The 18,769-nt window shown below is 53.6% G+C and overlaps 1 protein-coding gene and 2 long non-coding RNA genes across 3 annotated transcripts; 2 read left to right on the top strand and 1 right to left on the bottom strand.

Annotated features, from left to right (window-relative positions):
- The first annotated feature begins 1,362 nt into the window (after positions 1-1,362).
- On the top strand, positions 1,363-9,827 carry LOC102393150. Its single transcript, XR_327069.4, has 3 exons — positions 1,363-1,746; positions 2,898-3,002; positions 8,777-9,827. It is a non-coding gene; the product is annotated as an uncharacterized LOC102393150 (long non-coding RNA).
- LOC123327966 lies at positions 3,320-8,780 on the bottom strand. Its single transcript, XR_006542610.2, has 2 exons — positions 7,185-8,780; positions 3,320-4,450 (listed from the first exon to the last, which is right to left on the bottom strand). It is a non-coding gene; the product is annotated as an uncharacterized LOC123327966 (long non-coding RNA).
- A 4,562-nt stretch (positions 9,828-14,389) lies between the features above and the next one.
- Positions 14,390-17,582, top strand: IRF2BPL (interferon regulatory factor 2 binding protein like). The gene has a single exon (XM_006052872.4). The coding sequence runs from the start codon at positions 14,405-14,407 to the stop codon at positions 16,724-16,726; it is 2,322 nt and encodes a 773-aa protein (XP_006052934.1). The 5' UTR covers positions 14,390-14,404; the 3' UTR covers positions 16,727-17,582.
- The last annotated feature ends 1,187 nt before the right edge of the window (positions 17,583-18,769 follow it).

Here is an 18,769-nt window from a genome sequence, read left to right on the forward strand (position 1 = left end):
AGCAGCTGTCAGGACAAATGCCACCAAGCCATCCTGGTTTCTGGGAGTGCTCAGCCTTAACTGGGGTCTCTCCCTTCGGTCTCTTCGCCATCGTATTATCTTCCGTGACTGCACCGCAGCCCCTCAGGTAGAGGATAGCCCACCTCACTATCTGGCTGGAGAACAGCTGGCAGCAGCTGCTGAGCTCCACACTGTTTTATCCTGGCCTCTTCATTTCCTGGCTCTTGAGATTCCACCCCTTTTCCCTAGCATCCATGGTAGCCCAGCCAGACAGCAACAAATTAACTGCCATGGAAATGCTCTGAGAACTCAGTATCCAAGGTGAGGACCTCCATTAAGTCCTCCATGAATTCCTGGTGCTGAAAACGGATATGGAAATTTAGTAGGAGAGCTGGGGCCCTGTGTCCCAGGGAGGCCCCCCCCACCCCGCCCCCAGCTATTGTGAAAGCTTCCTTCTACCTACTTCTTCCTGGTTCTGCTGTCCCACTTCAGACACTGCCTTACCATCCACCACTTAACATCCCAAGGTCACCAGTGCCTTGGCCAGCACCCCACCCCCACCCCACAACCCCCTCACTTTCCATGCGTGTCCTTTTAGATGCAGTCTGGATGGTTGCCATGGAGAGCACTCCCACCCCCAGTACCTTTGGGGGCTCTGAGACCCTAGAAGGAAAGCACCAGGAAACCCCAAATCTGCTCCCTCCTGAAAACAATGACTTCCAGGGTCCGTGCCAGACACATTCACAGCACCCGAAATAGACTCATTGTCCTCTTGTGCAATATCCAGGAATTTGGTGAAACTCATCATATTTCAGGTTACCGATAATGCAAGTTTGGAAACTGAAACAGGAAGGAACACAAGCTGAAAAAGCTTTTATCCAGCCCACAGCATTTCTCTTGCCAGATGCAAGACAGTTTGGTGTTTTTCTCTTTTTTTGGTTGTTGTTGTTGTTATTGTTGTTTTTCCAGCAGTACTTTGGTGGGGTTAAAATTAGCTGGCAGCATTCTGGTCACATGCTAGACAGCAAAACAAAAGGGAGTTGTTCCCTGGCAGCCCCTGAAGCAGACCTTCCTAATCCATGGACTTCTGGGAAGCCCACTCCTTGGGTCCTGCAACAGAAGGGCCACACCACCAACTCCCCTCGGTCATTATCCTACTCTAACAGGCAGAGCTTGGGTAGGGTCTAAGCTGTTTGGGATCTCAGGGTGTGCCTCCATTTAGGAAGACACTGAGGGCCCCAAAATGGCTTTTTCGGATCTTCCCATTTGGGAGAGGAAGGTTGAAAAAAGGAAGAACTTTTGTAGGCAACAAAGAAGCAGACACCACAAGGACAGAGAGAGATGGGGGGAAGTAGGGGGAGGAGATAGTGTCTGCAATGTGAGCATGGGCACCACCTTCTGGGGGCACAGGCTGCTCTGGGCACGGGTAAAGCATGAAATCATACATCTGAGTTCCACGTAGCCAGCACTTTGGATAGATTCTTTATCTATGGACCCTGATGATAGGGGCTCATCATGGTCTGCTTTGTTCTTTCCAGCTTAAAACTGTCACCAGAAGCCCTGGATGAAAAATACAGCCTCTGATTCATACCCACAGTCAGGAAACATCCCTTGCGTTCAGTGCAGAAACATGTCGGTCAACCTGGGAAAGAAATCACCACCGCGAAGTATGCTTTTGGCTTGCCAAAGCTTAGCAGCTGTGAGAGCCAAAAATTCAGCTGCCTGGATTTTCTGGGGAAGGTGGGGGTGAGTATTGAGTGGGTGGGTGGTATGGGATGGGGGTGGGAGAGAAAGAGGGACTTTCTGAATCACCTGATTTCTGCCTCCAATTCCTATTTAATTCCAAGCCAGAACCCACCTCGAAACGTCTCAAAAGCCAAATGCTCCTAAAAATTGCATTCAACACTATCCCTTCCAGCCTCGCGCCTGCTGGCAAGGTGAAGCAGATGGCTCTTATTGATTAATTTATTTATTTGGAAGGGGCTCCTCGAAGTAAGGAAATTCCAGCGAGACAGAAAGCCTAGGCCAGAATTGCCATGACAATCTCAAGCAGACAACTAGAGACAGGCAGGTTAAAAGACACTGCAGCGAAGCCCCAGGAACCCGGGCATTTTCCATCTTTCTCCCATCCAGCCTCCATGTCAGCCATGCATTTATGAAGAACTACCTCATTTGGTTCAACCTTCTGTGGTATTCAAGGGTTTGTGTGAGCTCTGTAGAGCCTGCTTTGTCAAAGGGGCTTCACAAACCAAACAGGCCTCTGACTTGGTTCTTATGCTGAAGCCCTCATTATACAGACAGACCCAACAGAAATTCCCACTGCCTTAACGCCCAGCACAGAAAGTCCTCTTTAATAAACATACACCATTTTTCAGTGGAACAGCCTCAAGGTGTCAAAAGTACATAAAGGTCTGAAAGCTGAAACCCTAGATAAACAGTATGCTGAAATATATTTAGCAGAAAATATTGAAAGCCACAGGAAAAATATGTTCTCTTCCTGGGATGTTAACGAAGGTTTAGGTTCAGGAAACCTTCAGGAAATAGCGAGTTGGGTTGAGAAGGAATACTGCTCAATGTAAATAAATCACTAAACCTCCTTGGCCTCCACAGGCCTTGGCTGGAATGGAGTATTTCATTTTTTCCCCCCATTAAACAGGCCACCCGGAGAGTTGGCATTACAGACCTGAACTTGTACCAAATCTGAGTGTGCTATTTTGTTTCTGTACATTGAATCAGACGGTGTTTCAAATAGAAGCTTGTGCAAAATGGGGGTGGGGGGAAGCAGCCAACCAGACAGGCGCACCCTTACTCTCAGCATAAATGAAAGACCTGTTCCACCTGCGATCACCCAACGTCTTGTCTCTGACAGTGACATACCCTCTGTTTTTGTTGCCTAGGGTGATGTCATGCTCATTCTAAAGCCCAAGAGTTCTAAGGGACTGGGTTGCCTCTGCTGCAATAGGATGCCTAGAGAAGGACCCAAGATTTCCTGAAGTCTCTGGGTAAGTAGGGAGAACAAGGAAAGGAACGGGCACCCAACTCTCCCCAAGATGGATGCTCCATGATGTAAGTGGCTGGCTAAAATATCTGGCATCTTTGCCGGTTTAAGTTGCCAGCCAAATATTATTAAAAAGATAAAATAATACACGCAACTGTGCAGAAGGCAGGACTGGTGTGTTTACATCCGGGTTGTGATGACTCAAAAGACTTGGACTTGCTGAAAAGCTCTATTAAAAACACAGCTTTGTGAGCCTCCCCACCCCGCCCCGCCAGGGAGCAGAAGGAAGCAGGAGAGGGGTGGCGATTGTTTGGGTGGGAGGTGGGGGGTTTGGAGGGTATGGTGACCTGCCCAGGGTTAAGGAGGCCCTTGGGGCTGCCGGTGGCACTGAAGGCCAGGGAAGTGCTCAGAGGCTCACGAAGCTCGGCACCAGAGCGGGGAGGGTTAACCTTTTTTTCCAGAACATTGATTTCACCATCTCACCGACTCGCGGGAGGCGGGGCGGGAGCGCGGAGCGAGAGCCTGCCGCGCCGCGAGGAGGCTGCGGATCACAAGGCCATTCTGATAGCCTCCCGTCCCCATGGCAACCGCAACGGCATTTATCAGTTCCTTCTGCGCACAGGCACAGCGAAATCTGCATTGCACATGGCAGGCTTCCAGCATCCCGAATGAAAGAGCACTTTGAACGGCTGCCAGGTTTGGGAAGGAGCAGAGCTGTCAGGGCTGCTTAGAGCTGGCAGTTTATACCGGGGAGGCTCTCGCTTCCCAGAATCCTTCGGGCCTGGCGCGCTGCCAAGTGCTTAGCGGAAGCTAAAAAGTAACTCGTTCCCCTCCCCCTCCCCACGCTCCCTCCCCCCCTCCACGCCATTCACCGCAGCAGCGCTCTCAAAAATTTTCCACATGTCCTGTGTCACCCAGTGCAGCCTGTACAATGAAAACCAGAACGCCGGCTCCCCATGGCCGGTCTTTTATTAATCACTGGGGGAGGGAGGCCAGGCTGGGATCAAGACACTTTACAGTCTGGAGCACCGGGTCTCCTCTGTACCTGCCAGAACCCACTGGGTGTGAACCTGTGTGCGGTGTGCGTGCGTGCATGTGCCTTTTTTCGGCCTGAAAAATACATTAATAAAAATAAAAGCAGCTTCAGGACTGTAGACACCCTGAGTAGACTTGTAGACACCCTGAGTACGGGACCGCACCCCTCCCCCCCCCCCCCCCCCCCCCCCCGTAGGGTGGTTGGGGTGGGGGGTGCGGGTTTCGGTTGGGTGCTTCTCAGCTTTCATTTAGGTTGGGGAATTGAGGTCATGCAGGCAGCGTTGTTCAGATCCAGCCTTTCCAAGAGCCTTGGGGAAGAGGGTTGTTACTGAGAGCCGAGTCTTTTCCGGAGCTTTCCTCGAATCTCAATCTCGGGTGTCCGCGGTGAGAGCTCTGAGACCATCGATGGGAAGGAAGCTGGGAGATGATTTTCAATGGAAAGTTTACCCGATAAGTTCTGACTGTCAGGTACAGCCCAGAGCACAAGGGCTTCTACTAGCAGAAGCCGCAAATTGGCAAAGCATTCACTGTGCTGAATCTTTTTTTTTTTTAATCATAATCTACACTGAGATCAAGGGCTTGGGCTTTATTTTCCAGCACAAATAGAACGAAAATTGTCTGCTGCTTAGGCGGTTGGATAGAGTTCAGGAAAACTATGTCTGGCATTAATTCCAAAGTGGAGGTTTTGGTTCAAGCGAGGCCCATTAATTTCAGTAAACTGTTTTCACTAGTCCAGACCCTGCTGTGCAAGGACTATTTATTACCTTTTGCTAACCTGATGTCTTCAGAGTTGTAAAGCAAAGGGAAAAAAAATCCAGGGAGGAGATATCTATATCTTGAATCAAATGGTTTTGCACCTTTCCTTTGGGGGCCATGTTTAATGGGGCATTTTCTGTCCCTGATTTTTCTTAATCAGACTTTTTCTTTTAAATCCATCTTGCAATGAATTTGAGGGGGGGGAAAATCCTGATGGAGAGGATCCTGGCAAAAGCAAATATCTGTCTCCTGCCTCCTTCAGAAGGGTACCTCCCAGCCACAGGGATGTTTTGTGTGTGTGTCCCGGGCTTCCAGGCTGCAGGTCCAGTGCAAAGCCCTGACATGAGTCACCCTGACCATCCGGTCTAAAATACACCAAGACAGTCAATTTTGGCGTTTGTTCTCCCTAGGAATTTTACTAGCTGCCTTAGAAAAGCACATAAATTGCTTCCCCCTCCTCTTTTTTCCATGCCTCCTCTCTTCATTCCCACCCCTCCCCAGTCTATGTTGATGTCATTTCAAAGGCAAGGATGAAAAGGGGGGATTTGTCAGGCGGTCAGGTTTGTGAATGTGTCTTTCCAGCCCCCAACACACACACACACACACACACACACACACACACACACACACACACACCTGAGAATGTTAATCAGAATTAAAAGCTAGTCAGTACTATTAAAGCATCAAACATGAAGACTTAGAGAAGGAGAGGGCATATGAGGGGTAGAGGCAGTGGAATGGAATATACGGAATATAATTCAGTCCTCTGCGCCGACTTGTTAAAATAAAGGAGGGGAAAGGTAGCACCAATTTGGTTAGCTTGTCAAATGTCAGAATTACTGGTCTTTTCCTTTTAACTACTCTCCCCATTCGCAACCCCCGCCCCGCCCCGCCCCGCCCCAACACAGTCAAGTTTTGTGCCTTTCCCAAGTGTGATTAATCTCTGGCAAAGGCCAGAAACAGGAGTAGATTTCTTGGCTGCCCGTTCTGATAAACAGTCTGTTCTTGGGAAGAGTAGGTGAAGGTGGCGTAAGGGAGGGAGTGGGGGTGGTGATCTGCGGGCCTTGTTGTGGGGTTGGGGGCAGGGGGAGGAGGGGAGGGGAGGGGGCTTTGTAGTCCCGCCCTCCCGGCAAATGCAATTGCCCTTCCTTTGGAGCGCGTGGTTTTGGGGTGGGTCAGGTTTCCTGGCTTTCAGAATGTGCGCAGACACTGGGCCCATTCTTGCTGCCAGTTCACGGCGTCCAGGAAACGTCGGAGGGACACCGAGGGCTCGGGGAGGGGATAGAGAGCGCTCCGGAAAGGGAGGGGATGGGAGCCCGCATGCCTGAGGATTCAGACCCCAGGTCGGATGCTAAGGCGCGGCCGACCGCGGGCTTCTAACGCTGGGAGCCGCCCAGCGGGGAAACCGAGGCAGCCACCGGGAAGGCTCGGGGTGGGGAGAGGGGGCGGCGGCGGTAGGAAGTATTGTAAAGCGAAACTGGGAGAGCCAGAAGATGTTCACAGCAAAGAGAGGGGCTATTTCGCGGCGTCGGAGGCCGCTGGTATGGAAACTCCATAGGCAAGAACACTGCCTGTGGGTTTTGCAGCGGGTTCATTGTGTGGGCAACCAGGCAGCGAGCGGCGATATGAAAACGTGGGGAGGGGAAGAGTCTTGGGCTGAAAGGAAATCAGTGCCGAGAAGGCTGCGCGCGGCTGGGAAATGTCACCAAGGAGAGTGCAGTGGCACCGAATAAATGATGAATAATCGTCTACCTTTTGGGAAAGGAGTGTAGTGTAAAATTATTAACAAACGCGAGAAACCCGCGTCTTCTCAACCTGAAAAGCAAACCCTCACCTCCTGCCTCTCCTCTCCAACACACACACACACCCCACCCCACGTCTACCCTGCATCCAAGCCGCCTCGGCTAGGCTCGTTTTCCTTTGGATTTAATTACATGAAAATGGTGAACAAAAAACCTGTAATTACACCCTTAGTCCCTGCCACTCAGGCCCAGCACACTTCCTGCTTAGTTTTGTTTTTTAAAGAAGAGGTCATTGCCTCTTTTCATTTCAAATTGACCAAAACAAAAAAGTAAAAGCCCCCAATAAATCCCAACTGCCGCGAGCTTCGGCACCATCAGGAACTGGGGATGGGAAATCCTTGTTGGTCTAGGAGAGATGAGGAGACAGCCTACCCTGGCTATTGTCTCCTCCTATTTTTTAGGTCCAGGGGCAGTCACTGTTTGTCCATCAGCCCAGAAAAACAGAGATGCTGAGCTGGCCAGGGGGGTGACTGAAGAGTATGGATCAGGCCTCAATTCTTCTATTTTACCTAGAAAGATTTAGTGCTGGAAAGGAGATTCCTGACAATGGCTTGACTTTCTACACCCCTAGGTATTAAAATAGAGATACTCACTGTAAGCCCCCAAAGTTTGGAAAATAGGTAATATCGACATTTGGCAGATGAGGAAACTGGGCCTCTAGAAAATAAACAGATTGCTGTATGTCAGTCATGTGGCTGGTGGGAGTGTGTTGTACAAGCACTGTCTCTGATGACTTTGGGGCTTTTTCTTCAGGAAAACTAGGACACCTAGGAGTAAATGGAAGCTTCTAGATTCTGGACTAGAGTCAGTCTGTTTTCATTCATCATTAGATCCCTAGGGCTGAGAAAGTATTCTCTAAATAGTTGAGTAACCTAATGAATGGCAATGGAAGGGCACACGTTTAGGAGCTAGGAGATGGAAACCCACTAGGCCCTCTGGCACCCAAGTTTCAGCTTTGAAACAAAATATAAGTGATGAGAATAGCTTCACACTCATCCAGACACACCAGGCTTGAATCCTCTGGGTCTGGCCACAGAGAGAAGTTGAGGTTATCCAGATGGCGGTCCTCTAGATGCGTCAGGGTTGAGGGCTATCTTATTCCCTTGATTTCCAGCTCCTGTGGTACCTATGCCAGGCTTGATTATCAAGGTACAGGCCTCTCCTATGCTAGAAGTGCTTTGAGGAGTAGCCTGCCATAGTCATCAAGTGGCCCCCCAGACCAAGTACAGGACAGTACCTATTGGGTGGCTGCACAGAGTCCGTATTACCTGAATCTGGTGAAAGCAAAGTTGTTACTTGACATCCGGGTTTGGAAAGAGGCTACTTCCACCATAAGTGGATCTTCTCCACTTCCTTCTCTTTCATCATGCAGCCTGGGGGTCCTTCTCAGGTGTAGACATTTAAAATCTATCAATAGCTATCCTCAATAAGGGGAACTCAGTAAGTTCCTAAATACTTCAGCATGTGCTACAGCTTCAGATTTTCCTCCATCACCTCTACCTAGAGGCAGGGTATAGAATACCCAGGAAGGTCTCAGGGGATGCCTGGGAATCATGGCTACACAATTTTGCTCAAAGATGAATGGTGACTGATTTTAACTCCCCCAGAACTAGTGCTAATTTGTGCATAATCTCCCATCTACTGGCACGGTAGTGGCATTCTTCAACTGGAAATTTCTGCAGGAGAGACATTTTAACTTTCTTGCAGTTTCTTACAGACAGGTAGGGTACCCCGACCCCCACCCTCCAAAAAAGGCTGGCACCACTGGATCAGAAGAAGGAACACTGGATTTAGAGCCAGAGAACCTGGTTTTCAATAATTCTGGACTAGCTCTGGATGTGCTTTCCTGACCTACACAGGAGTGTTGAAAGTAACACCTAAGTCACAAGGCTGGTGTGGTGATTGGTGAGATAATGTCTGGGAAGGCCTTTCAGAGCTCTCAACAACTGCTGGTCATTCTATTGTTCATAATCGCTTCCATTTTATTAAGTACATTATAATATTTATCTTTCACACAGGCCAGTGAGACCAATTATACCCCTTTTACGGACTAAGAAATACAGGGTCAGGTGATCTGGTCAAGGTCACAGAGCTATTTAGGGTCAGCCAAGTCCAAGTGGAACATCATAATGTTAAGTATATACTAAATGCTAAGCGTCTCCTCTTTCTCTCTCCCGAGTTGCAGGTTGAACGGCCTAGCTAAGCAAGATGAGTCCAAATACTCGGCGATGTACCTAACCCATGCACCCCAACCTAGGACAGCGCTGATGGCTGCCCTTCTGTACCAGACTTGACCGAGGACAGTGAAGCCGCCGCGAGGGCTTCCCGCTCTGACGCCCCGCCTTCTGGCAGCCCCGGGGCAGGAAAGCGCCGGCGACGACGGGTCTCCGAAGCCCGGTGGTGGAAACCCCCGGTCTCTGGTGTGAGCCGGTGGGAACCCGCGGGCACGCTGGCTCCCTGCTCAGGCCCCGGGCGCACGCGGGGTGGGGCGGGAGGGTCTGAGCACCTGTGGTCCTGACCGCCCGCCGCCCGCCTCTCCGCCCACTTTCGCCCTCCAAGCCCCCCTTCCCGATTTACCCCACTCCTTGGGGTGTGGGTGTTTGTTTTAACCCAAACGGATGGGTGAATAGCACCCTTGTCTGGCGCTTTCCTCCTCCCCAACCTCTAGAGCTGGTCCCTGAGAGGCTCGTTCCAGGGTTCCTTGATTTGGGGGACCTGAAAAAACACGCGCTTTTGCTGAAGCCAGCGTTGGGCTCCCCCCCCCCCCCCCCCCCCCCCCCGTGCCCTGGCACGCTGGCCAGGAGAGGAAGCGGGGAGGAGGCAGGAACCAGACGCGACTCCCCCGCCCCGCGCCTTTCTTCTCTTCCCTGCTCCCCGCCCCTTCAGGAAGAAAGCAGTCAAGAGATCTGATCGCTCGTTGCGGCCGCCGTGCCAGCACCAAGCACTACGTACTCCTCTCCCTTCCACCCAGTTTTGCACGGAGCGCCCGGCTGCCCGCGCGCCTGGGGCTGGGCAGGTCCCGGCGGGCGGTGCAGCCTCCCCTCCCCCCGGGGCTCTTAGCGAATCACGTTGTTCCTGGGATTTCACGATCTAGTGGCTCTTGCGTAACCCTATGCCCTGGCCTAAATTAACTTTTTTTTTTAAATACTAGGATTAATCCTTTAGGAAAAGGCAAATACTTCCGTCACGGAACCGGCCTGGGAGTACATGTGTAAATCACCGTGCTGACTCGATTCCCTCTCTTCCAGCCCCCGGGGTTGAGGGTAGGGGTTCCTGGCCTGGGGACGGGGGGCACCCAGCCCACACGTTTGTTTTCATCTACTTCGAGGCGGCTCTAGCGGGCCGAAGAAATGGGTCCTGCTGACTGCTGGCTTGAGTGTTACCAAAAAAGGCCTTTCTCTTGCCTGAGAGCTTGGCCCGCACTTTGCAGTGGGGTGACGCGAGGTTCAGCCCGGGCCTCCTCGGCCGAGCCAGCTGGCTGCAGGATGCCAGGACAGGGTCCCCCCCTCTCCGCTGTCTCTGCCACAAACCAGCGGGGGCACGGACAGGAGGGAGACTGCAGGGAGCTTCGAGGTGCATGGATCCAGCTGCAACCTTCTCACCTCTAGAGGAGGTGTCGCCTCCGGAAAGGCCAAGTGGAGAGCTGACCTTTTGCTCCAGTTTTAAAGCTGGGTCCTCCGAGGATGCCAGCTCAGATGCCAAGCTGCGGGTGGTGTGGGGGGACCAGCCACCGTTGGAACTTTGGGAAATTGCAGGAGTTTCCCCTTGCGCCAGATTGACCCCTGACTTGGCCAGTCTCCTAGACACTCCCCACCCCCCAACCATTCTGTCCCAGCTGTGGGTCTCTCCACCTAGTGTCTTAGGTAGAAGCCCCCCTTCCCCCACCTTGCTCAATTACTTCCCATTGTGGAGGCAATATTGTCACATGCAATTCTCCAAGGGAAATTTCTCTCCAAAATACTGATACTCTTGCCTCTCACAATCCCTGACACATCCCCAAACAGGGCCATCTCAAGTGGTTAAGATGAAATTTATCACCTTCAGTAATGATGATTCTTTGAGGGGAAAGGTATCAAGAGAGCTATGCCTTTTAAATTAAAGGATTACAAGACTGTAATGGAAGTTTGTTTAAATGCATGTTTATTTCTAACTTGGTGTATCTGAGGATACCCGGCATGTATGTGTGTGTGTGTATCTTCTTTAGTAACAGCAAAGGCAGACAAGGAGATGGAGACATATGTGTGTGCATACCAAACATAGCACTATGACACAGAATCAGACTTGCTTTCTCTAGCAGCCTGGCTAGAGGGTTGGGGCTAAGTTGCTTTCTTCAGTATTTTTTGGTTTAATAATGGGACAGGCTGAATAAGTATAAAGGCATAGATTAACTAGCCAAGCTAAAGCTAAGCAGCCTGGAGCCCCAGGCTGGTGGGAATGTCACTCTATTTCCTAGCCCTGTGTTTTGACTCACTCCAGGGTAGCTGTGGTGTGGGGAGGGTTGAAGTCTGGGAGGGTGAGGCAATGCTTCCAGCAGCTCTTTACAGAGGAATCACTGCCGGGAGCCAGCGGCCTGCGAAAGTTTATTATTGTTGGGGAGTGCACAGTGAGCTCACTGTTTTGCAGAAACAGAAATCTGACTGCTTTTGAGATGAAAGAGGGGCTCCCTGGGGCTCTTCCTTTCCCCTTTCTCCCTATTCTTAAAAATTCACCTTCTTTTGCACCCTAGGACCCCAGAATGAGTGGGATATCAGGGTGCTGGGGAGGGCTGAATGGGGGAAAACAGGTTCTGAAGGTCAAGTGTCAAAATCAAAATACTTCTTGTTGCTTCAACTGAACTTTTTTTTACAATTAGTAGTACTAGTAGTGATAAAAGTAGGGATCCTTATGTTCTATGTAATTTACAAAGTATTTCTATACCTTAATCAGCAATAGTACCATCAATACTAATAATAACCAACACTTACGGCTTCCTGTATACCTGACACTGTTCCACACACTGTGTGGCGTATTCATGCTACAGTCTCTGGCAGTGTCAGGTCCACAGCTTCTATGGAAGAAGTAAATGGCACAATCTACTTGGAAGGGGATGGTGCCGGGCAGTTAGGAAGATGTATTTGCATAGCACATTACATGAGAATTGTATGTAACAAACTGGGGGTGTTCCACGCTGATGGAAATTATAAGCACTCCAAAATAACCACTGAGAACATAAACTTGTCAAAAGCAGCATTCAAAACAGATTTACAGTATTCAGATCCCAGTTCTGTCTCTCATGGATGTGTGACCTTGGACAAGTTATTTAACCTCCTTGTTTTCTGAGCTTGTAAAAACACAGTTAGTAGTAGAATCTACCTTGTAGATAATATTGAAGGTTTAATGATAAGTAAACCACCTAACAGTGTCTGACCCACAGCAAGTCAAAATGAGTTATAACAAGAAGTAAAATAACAGCTCAAACATTCCTAATTAAGTTGGGAGCTCGGATCCCATTTTACAGATGGAAAACAGAGGTTATGTTAGGCTAAGTAATAGCTCAAGGTCACACAGCCAGTAAGAGAAAATTCGAAGTGTGTCAGACTCCAAAATCTTAAATTCCATTACATGGCCACCCTTCTCCAGCCTTGCCCAGGATTACCTTAGTCTTCATAGAGAGAAAAAAAAAATTTTAAGTAGACCCGTTACTTGAAAGAATCAGTGGAAATGCCCCTTTGACCATCATATCTGTTTCGCAATAAACACTAATGATGAGACGTGATCTTGTAACCGAAAAGAAATCATGACCTTGCTCAGCCTTCTGGGGCCCTATGGAATGAAATCACAGCACAGAGGAAAGAATTTTGAAAACGGCGGCGGTGTTTTACAAAGCTCTATCGATATTATTAAATGGCTGTCCCCACCTTCTTTTTATCAAACCGGGGAAAACCACTCACCTGTTTGGTCTCTCCAGCACCTCCCCCTCCCTGCCCCCAACTGCAGCTGTGCGCAGCCAGTAGACTGTTTTCCTTAAAGGCCTCCGTGGGTGCTCGTAGCTTCTTTAGACATTTAGCCAAAATTTTTAAAGAGTGCGGCTTGGGGGGAGGGGTATCTCACCCTGAATTCATTTTAGCTCCGTCGCTGAAGCTCAGGTTCCTATACCAGGGCACAAAAACAAAAGCGAAAAGGCAGTTTCTGGAAAATTGGAGAACAGCTAGTTTTGCAGGTGCTTTGGCATCAGGGGTAGTAATGAGTGTAACATTCACACGGGGGGGGGCGTGGATGGGGGGAAAGAGGTTTGATTGCAGATGAAATATGCAAATTTTATATTATGAAATTCACAGCGAAAAAAACCTTGAGACAAGACACATTTAAATTCACTGTCCGGGGGGTGGGGTGGGTGGCGGCGGGGATGGGGTGGGGAGCGGGATCGGAAGCGACGCTCGTGGTTTTGAAAAGCGTTTTAAACTTGGGAAAGCCGGGCGGGGAAAGGAAAGGTCATCGTCTGTTTTAATTTCCAATACCCCCCTCCCCGCCCCAGCCCTGGACTTCCAGTATCAGCTCGCCGGGCCTCAGCTGTTGTACACACACACATACACACACACACGCAAGGCCGGGGGGGAGGGGAGGGCGGCGGCACGGAGGAGGGGCCAACTGGGAGGAATCTGGGCGGCCTGCCGCGCATGCGCTTTTCCGAGCAACAAGTGGGCTCCACGGAGGAAGTGTAAAGGGGAGGGGCGGCGCGGGGTGGGGGGAGAAGTGGTGCAGAGCGTGGTGGTGACGTCAGCGCTCCGCCCGGGCGGCATCCCGCGCGGCCAAGCCCGGGACAGCGCGAGCCGCAGCGCGAGCGGGAGCGCCGCGCCGCGCCTCCGGAACGTAGAGTTTTAACAATCACAACCCCACATTCCGGGCGAGCGCTAGCGGGGAAAGGGATGCGACCCGGGCCGAGGCGCCGCGCGAGCGCCCTGCAGCCAACGTGAGCGCCGCCAGCTGCGGGGGGCCCCCCGGCGCCGCCGGCCAGGCCCGGGGCGGGCGGGCGGGTGGGTGGGTGGAGGGGCTGGGGTCGGCGGCGGGAGCCTGCTGGCGTGCACGCCTTTTCTCCTCGGCTCTCGTGCGTCCTGGAAGCAGTGACCGCGGCGGCTGCACTCGCGGCCGTGCACGCCCAGCCGCCGCCAGCGGAACGGCCGGCCGACCTCTGCGGAGGGGGAGAAGCGCCTCGCGGCTGCCAGCTCCTCCCCCGGCCCTCCGGGGAAGCCGCGACTTCAGCAAGATTGGACCCGAGCGCCGGGTGGCACTGCACACCCTCTAGCCTTCGTCCCGGGGAGCCTGGAGGGGAGAGGACGCAGGTCGTAGGGGGTTCCCCCCCACCCCGCCAACCAGGGGAGAGGAAGAGACAACCCCTTGCGAGCTTCCACGCACCAGCTTATACTCCGGGGAGGGGGCCAAGAGCCAACGGCCGCCAGCACCCGGCCACCCTCGCCCCCTCCCCCGCCCCGGGCCCGGAGCTTCCAGTCTGGGTCCGCGACACCAGGAAGAAGGCGCCGGAGCTCACCTCGCGACGAGACAGCCGCAGTAGGAGGAGGTGGGGGCGAGGAGCCGGGCTGCACTCGTCTGCCGCCCGGGCGGTGGAGTCCCCGGCGGCCAGGCACTTCGCCGGCGGTGGACATTCGCGCTCGCTCCAGCCCCTGGGGCAGAACTTTCTCGCCCCCCCCCCCCCCCCCCCCGCTTCCTCCCCCCGCAGCCGGACTCCTGCCCTAGCCGGCCGGCCCTCCGGGAGGAGCAGGCACCGCGGAGACAGCTCGGCCGGGGGAGGGGGCCTCCCTTCCCCAGGGCCGGCATCATGTCGGCGGCGCAGGTGTCCTCGTCTCGGAGACAGTCTTGCTACCTGTGCGATCTGCCCCGCATGCCCTGGGCCATGATCTGGGACTTCTCGGAACCCGTATGCCGCGGTTGCGTCAACTACGAGGGCGCCGATCGCATCGAGTTTGTAATTGAGACAGCGCGCCAGCTGAAACGGGCGCACGGCTGCTTCCAGGACGGCCGCTCCCCCGGGCCGCCGCCGCCCGTTGGGGTCAAGACGGTGGCTCTGTCGGCTAAGGAGGCGGCGGCAGCAGCTGCAGCGGCTGCGGCCGCCGCGCAACAACAGCAGCAACAACAGCAGCAGCAGCAGCTCAACCACGTCGATGGTTCCAGCAAGCCTGCGGTGCTGGCGGCCCCGTCCGGCCTGGAGCGCTATGGCCTGAGCGCGGCCGCCGCGGCCGCAGTGGAACAACGCAGCCGCTTCGAGTACCCGCCACCGCCCGTGAGCCTGGGGAGCAGCAGCCACGCCGCGCGGCTGCCCAACGGCCTGGGGGGCCCCAACGGCTTCCCCAAGCCCAACCCGGAGGAGGGACCCCCGGAGCTGAACCGCCAGAGCCCCAACTCTTCTTCGGCGGCTGCATCGGTGGCGTCTCGGCGCGGGACGCACGGCGGGTTAGTGGCAGGACTGCCTAACCCAGGGGGTGGCGGAGGCCCCCAGCTCACCGTACCCCCCAACCTGCTGCCGCAGACCCTGCTTAACGGCCCGGCCAGCGCTCCGGTGCTGCCTCCGCCGCCGCCTCACGCCCTGGGCAGCCGTGGGCCCCCGACGCCTGCGCCCCCAGGAGCCCCCGGGGGCCCCGCTTGCCTCGGGGGTGCCCCCGGCGTTTCGGCCGCCTCGTCCTCTGCGGCGTCCTCGACCTCGTCGTCGGTGGCCGAGGTGGGCGTGGGTGCTGGCGGCAAGAGGCCCGGCTCGGTGTCGAGCACCGACCAGGAACGCGAGCTGAAGGAGAAGCAGCGGAACGCCGAGGCTCTGGCGGAGCTGAGCGAGAGCCTGCGCAACCGCGCGGAGGAGTGGGCCAACAAGCCCAAGATGGTCCGCGACACGCTGCTCACGCTGGCCGGCTGCACGCCCTACGAGGTGCGCTTCAAGAAGGACCACTCGCTGCTGGGCCGCGTCTTCGCCTTCGACGCCGTCTCCAAGCCCGGTATGGACTACGAGTTGAAGCTGTTCATTGAGTACCCCACGGGCTCGGGCAACGTGTACTCCAGCGCCTCCGGGGTGGCCAAGCAGATGTACCAGGACTGTATGAAGGACTTTGGCCGGGGTCTCTCCTCTGGCTTCAAGTACTTGGAGTATGAGAAGAAGCACGGCTCCGGGGACTGGCGCCTCCTTGGAGACCTGCTTCCCGAGGCCGTGCGCTTCTTTAAGGAGGGCGTGCCCGGCGCCGACATGCTGCCCCAGCCCTACCTGGACGCCAGCTGCCCCATGCTGCCCACGGCCCTGGTGAGTCTAAGCCGCGCCCCCAGCGCACCCCCGGGGACCGGGGCCCTGCCGCCCGCCACCCCCTCGGGCCGGGGCGCAGCCGCCAGCCTGCGCAAGAGGAAGGCGTCCCCCGAGCCCCCGGACTCCGCCGAGGGCGCGCTGAAGCTGGGCGAGGAGCAGCAGAGGCAGCAGTGGATGGCGAATCAGAGCGAGGCCCTCAAGCTCACCATGTCGGCCGGGGGCTTCGCGGCGCCAGGGCACGCGGCAGGGGGGCCGCCCCCGCCGCCCCCACCCCTGGGACCCCATTCCAACCGGACCACCCCGCCCGAGTCAGCCCCTCAGAACGGTCCGTCGCCCATGGCCGCCCTCATGTCGGTGGCAGACACTCTGGGCACGGCGCACTCGCCCAAGGACGGCAGTTCGGTGCACTCCACCACGGCCTCCGCGCGGCGCAACAGCAGCAGCCCGGTGTCACCGGCCTCCGTACCCGGGCAGCGCCGTCTGACGTCGCGGAACGGGGACCTGAATTTACAGGTGGCGCCCCCGCCGCCTAGCACCCACCCGGGCATGGACCAAGTGCATCCCCAAAACATTCCGGATTCCCCTATGGCCAACAGCGGGCCCCTCTGCTGTACCATTTGCCACGAACGTTTGGAGGACACGCATTTCGTCCAGTGCCCCTCCGTTCCCAGCCACAAATTCTGCTTCCCTTGCTCTAGAGAGAGTATCAAGGCCCAGGGGGCTACCGGCGAGGTGTACTGCCCCAGCGGAGAGAAATGCCCCCTAGTTGGGTCGAATGTACCTTGGGCCTTCATGCAGGGCGAAATCGCGACGATCTTAGCTGGGGATGTTAAAGTGAAAAAGGAGAGAGACCCTTGAACCAGAAGATAACCACCCCTTTTGCCCCAGACCAGCTCCTCCTGTCCAGAGGGCCCCTTCCCCAACCCCTTGACCGCCCCCCTCACCCCTTCGCGCCCAAGATGTAGAATTGTGAATATAACAAACTGCAAAAAGTTAGTCTTATGTATAGACATTATTTTCGTCGTATGTTTCTATATTTTGAAACAAAGGTATGTTAACTTCTTCATTTGAAGGATAAGCTGGTTTGTGTTAAGTATAATAATTGGTTGGGTCATTTGCATCATATTCGTTAGCATTTATTGGTGGCAGAGTGTTTGCCTAGGTACAGAAGTAATAGCCCTTAGCAACGACTGCTGCTGGTGTGTATTTTTGTAAATGTTATGCACTCACTGAAAGGAAAAAAAAAAACACAAAAGAAAGTGACTTTTTTTTTTTTTTTTTGCCAAGGCCAGTGTTGCTGCCTAAAAAAAAATGATGCTATAAAATGGTGAGAGCTTCTTTCTGAACAGCCCCAAGTGTTGGAGTCTTCACTTTATTTTGTTCAGTTTTGTTCTGGTTTTTTTTTTGTTTGTTTGTTTGTTTGTTTCTGTTTCCTTTGCAAAATGGTAAGGGGGGTGTTGGGGGTGGGTGGGTGTTTTTTGTTGCAAGTTGGTGAGGGAAAATGTTTTTTGGTTTCTACTGACCTGAATGTGTTGGATCTTCACGTGTTGTTTTGTTTTTGCTTTATTGATGCACGGATGCTTTTTGAACAGTAGAGCGAAATGCTAGACATGGAGAATCTGCTCTGTTTGTCCTTTATACATTTCTGTAGTTAACAGAACACTGTAATGTGCCTTGGAGCTTAGTAACTTGTAATAAATTCAATTGATATTAATTCTGCCCCGAGTCAGCAAGTGTGTTTTTCCAGGGCTAAGACTGCACAGCTGTACCACAGGGACAGCGCCTCACTACTTCCGACAGACAGAGAGTACAGACGCGCACCGGTGCCTTTGAAAGCCCTCAGCGGTGGCCTCTGTAGAAGGCCCAGTGCTGGCTGACCGCGCCTCCCCTTCTGTACCAGGCTATTTACATTCACCTCTGGGGCGGGACAGTTGCTGACTAAGCGATCTCTGTTTACTCTTCAGCATCTCTGCTTCCCCACCCCAGCCATGCGCACCCCAGCTGCAAATGACTGTCAGGGATGCTTTTTTGGTCCCTTGCCCTGTGACCCCGAGTATATGCTGATACCCAATGCAGCTGTGATTTAGGCAAGTGGGATGAGGGGAAGCAGAAAAAAAACTGGGGTGCTTTGCCTCCTAGATGTGGCAAAAATCACTGTTGTCGTACATTTAAAGCAAAAAGTACCATGGAGCTGGGAGCCGGCAGGAGGGCTGTGGAAGTGGGAAACATCCATTGTACTCAGGAGAGTTCTAGCAGCTTCCAGTTCCTGCACTGGAAGCAGTTTCACTTCATTCGTGACACGTTTCCTTCTCACCGCCCCACATCCCCCCCTCCCCGCCCCGCTTTTGACGATGATTTTTAAAGCAGAACACCTAGTTGGTTGCAGAGTGGGAGAGAGAAGGGGGAAAAAAACCCAAACCCTGTTCCTGGAGCAGTGGTGGCTTATGACAGCAAATAGAACCCATTCCCACTGGTTGAAATGCAGTTATTTATCTAATCAACTTTCTGGTGGCATCTGTGAGGTACAGAAGGAAGGGGATGGGACTGGAACATCCTTTAGGGACTCAGAGCCCCTTGATTGAGCCTAGATGGGAACCAAGGGAAGGCAAACAAACCTAGTTTGAACCTTGTACTTTCCTGGAGAGTTAAATGGAAGGAAAGTAGAAAATGAGATGGAGGAAGCAGAAAACCAGATCCTATCAGAAATCCACTCCTGGCCACACCCCATTCCTGGTGGAGGTAAGCTGGACCTAGACCTTTATCACCAGAGGAATAGCAGAGGCCAGAGGTATAGCAAATAAGGAAAGAGACTGGGCAATCCCCACCCCACTCAAATCAAAGGGTAGGGCAGTGGGTATGGGTACAGATGAGTTCGGGGGAAAAACAAATCACTGGTTGGCC

The sequence above is a fragment of the Bubalus bubalis genome, chromosome 11 (assembly GCF_019923935.1).
Source record: "Bubalus bubalis isolate 160015118507 breed Murrah chromosome 11, NDDB_SH_1, whole genome shotgun sequence".
In the NCBI taxonomy this organism is placed as follows: Eukaryota; Metazoa; Chordata; class Mammalia; order Artiodactyla; family Bovidae; genus Bubalus; species Bubalus bubalis.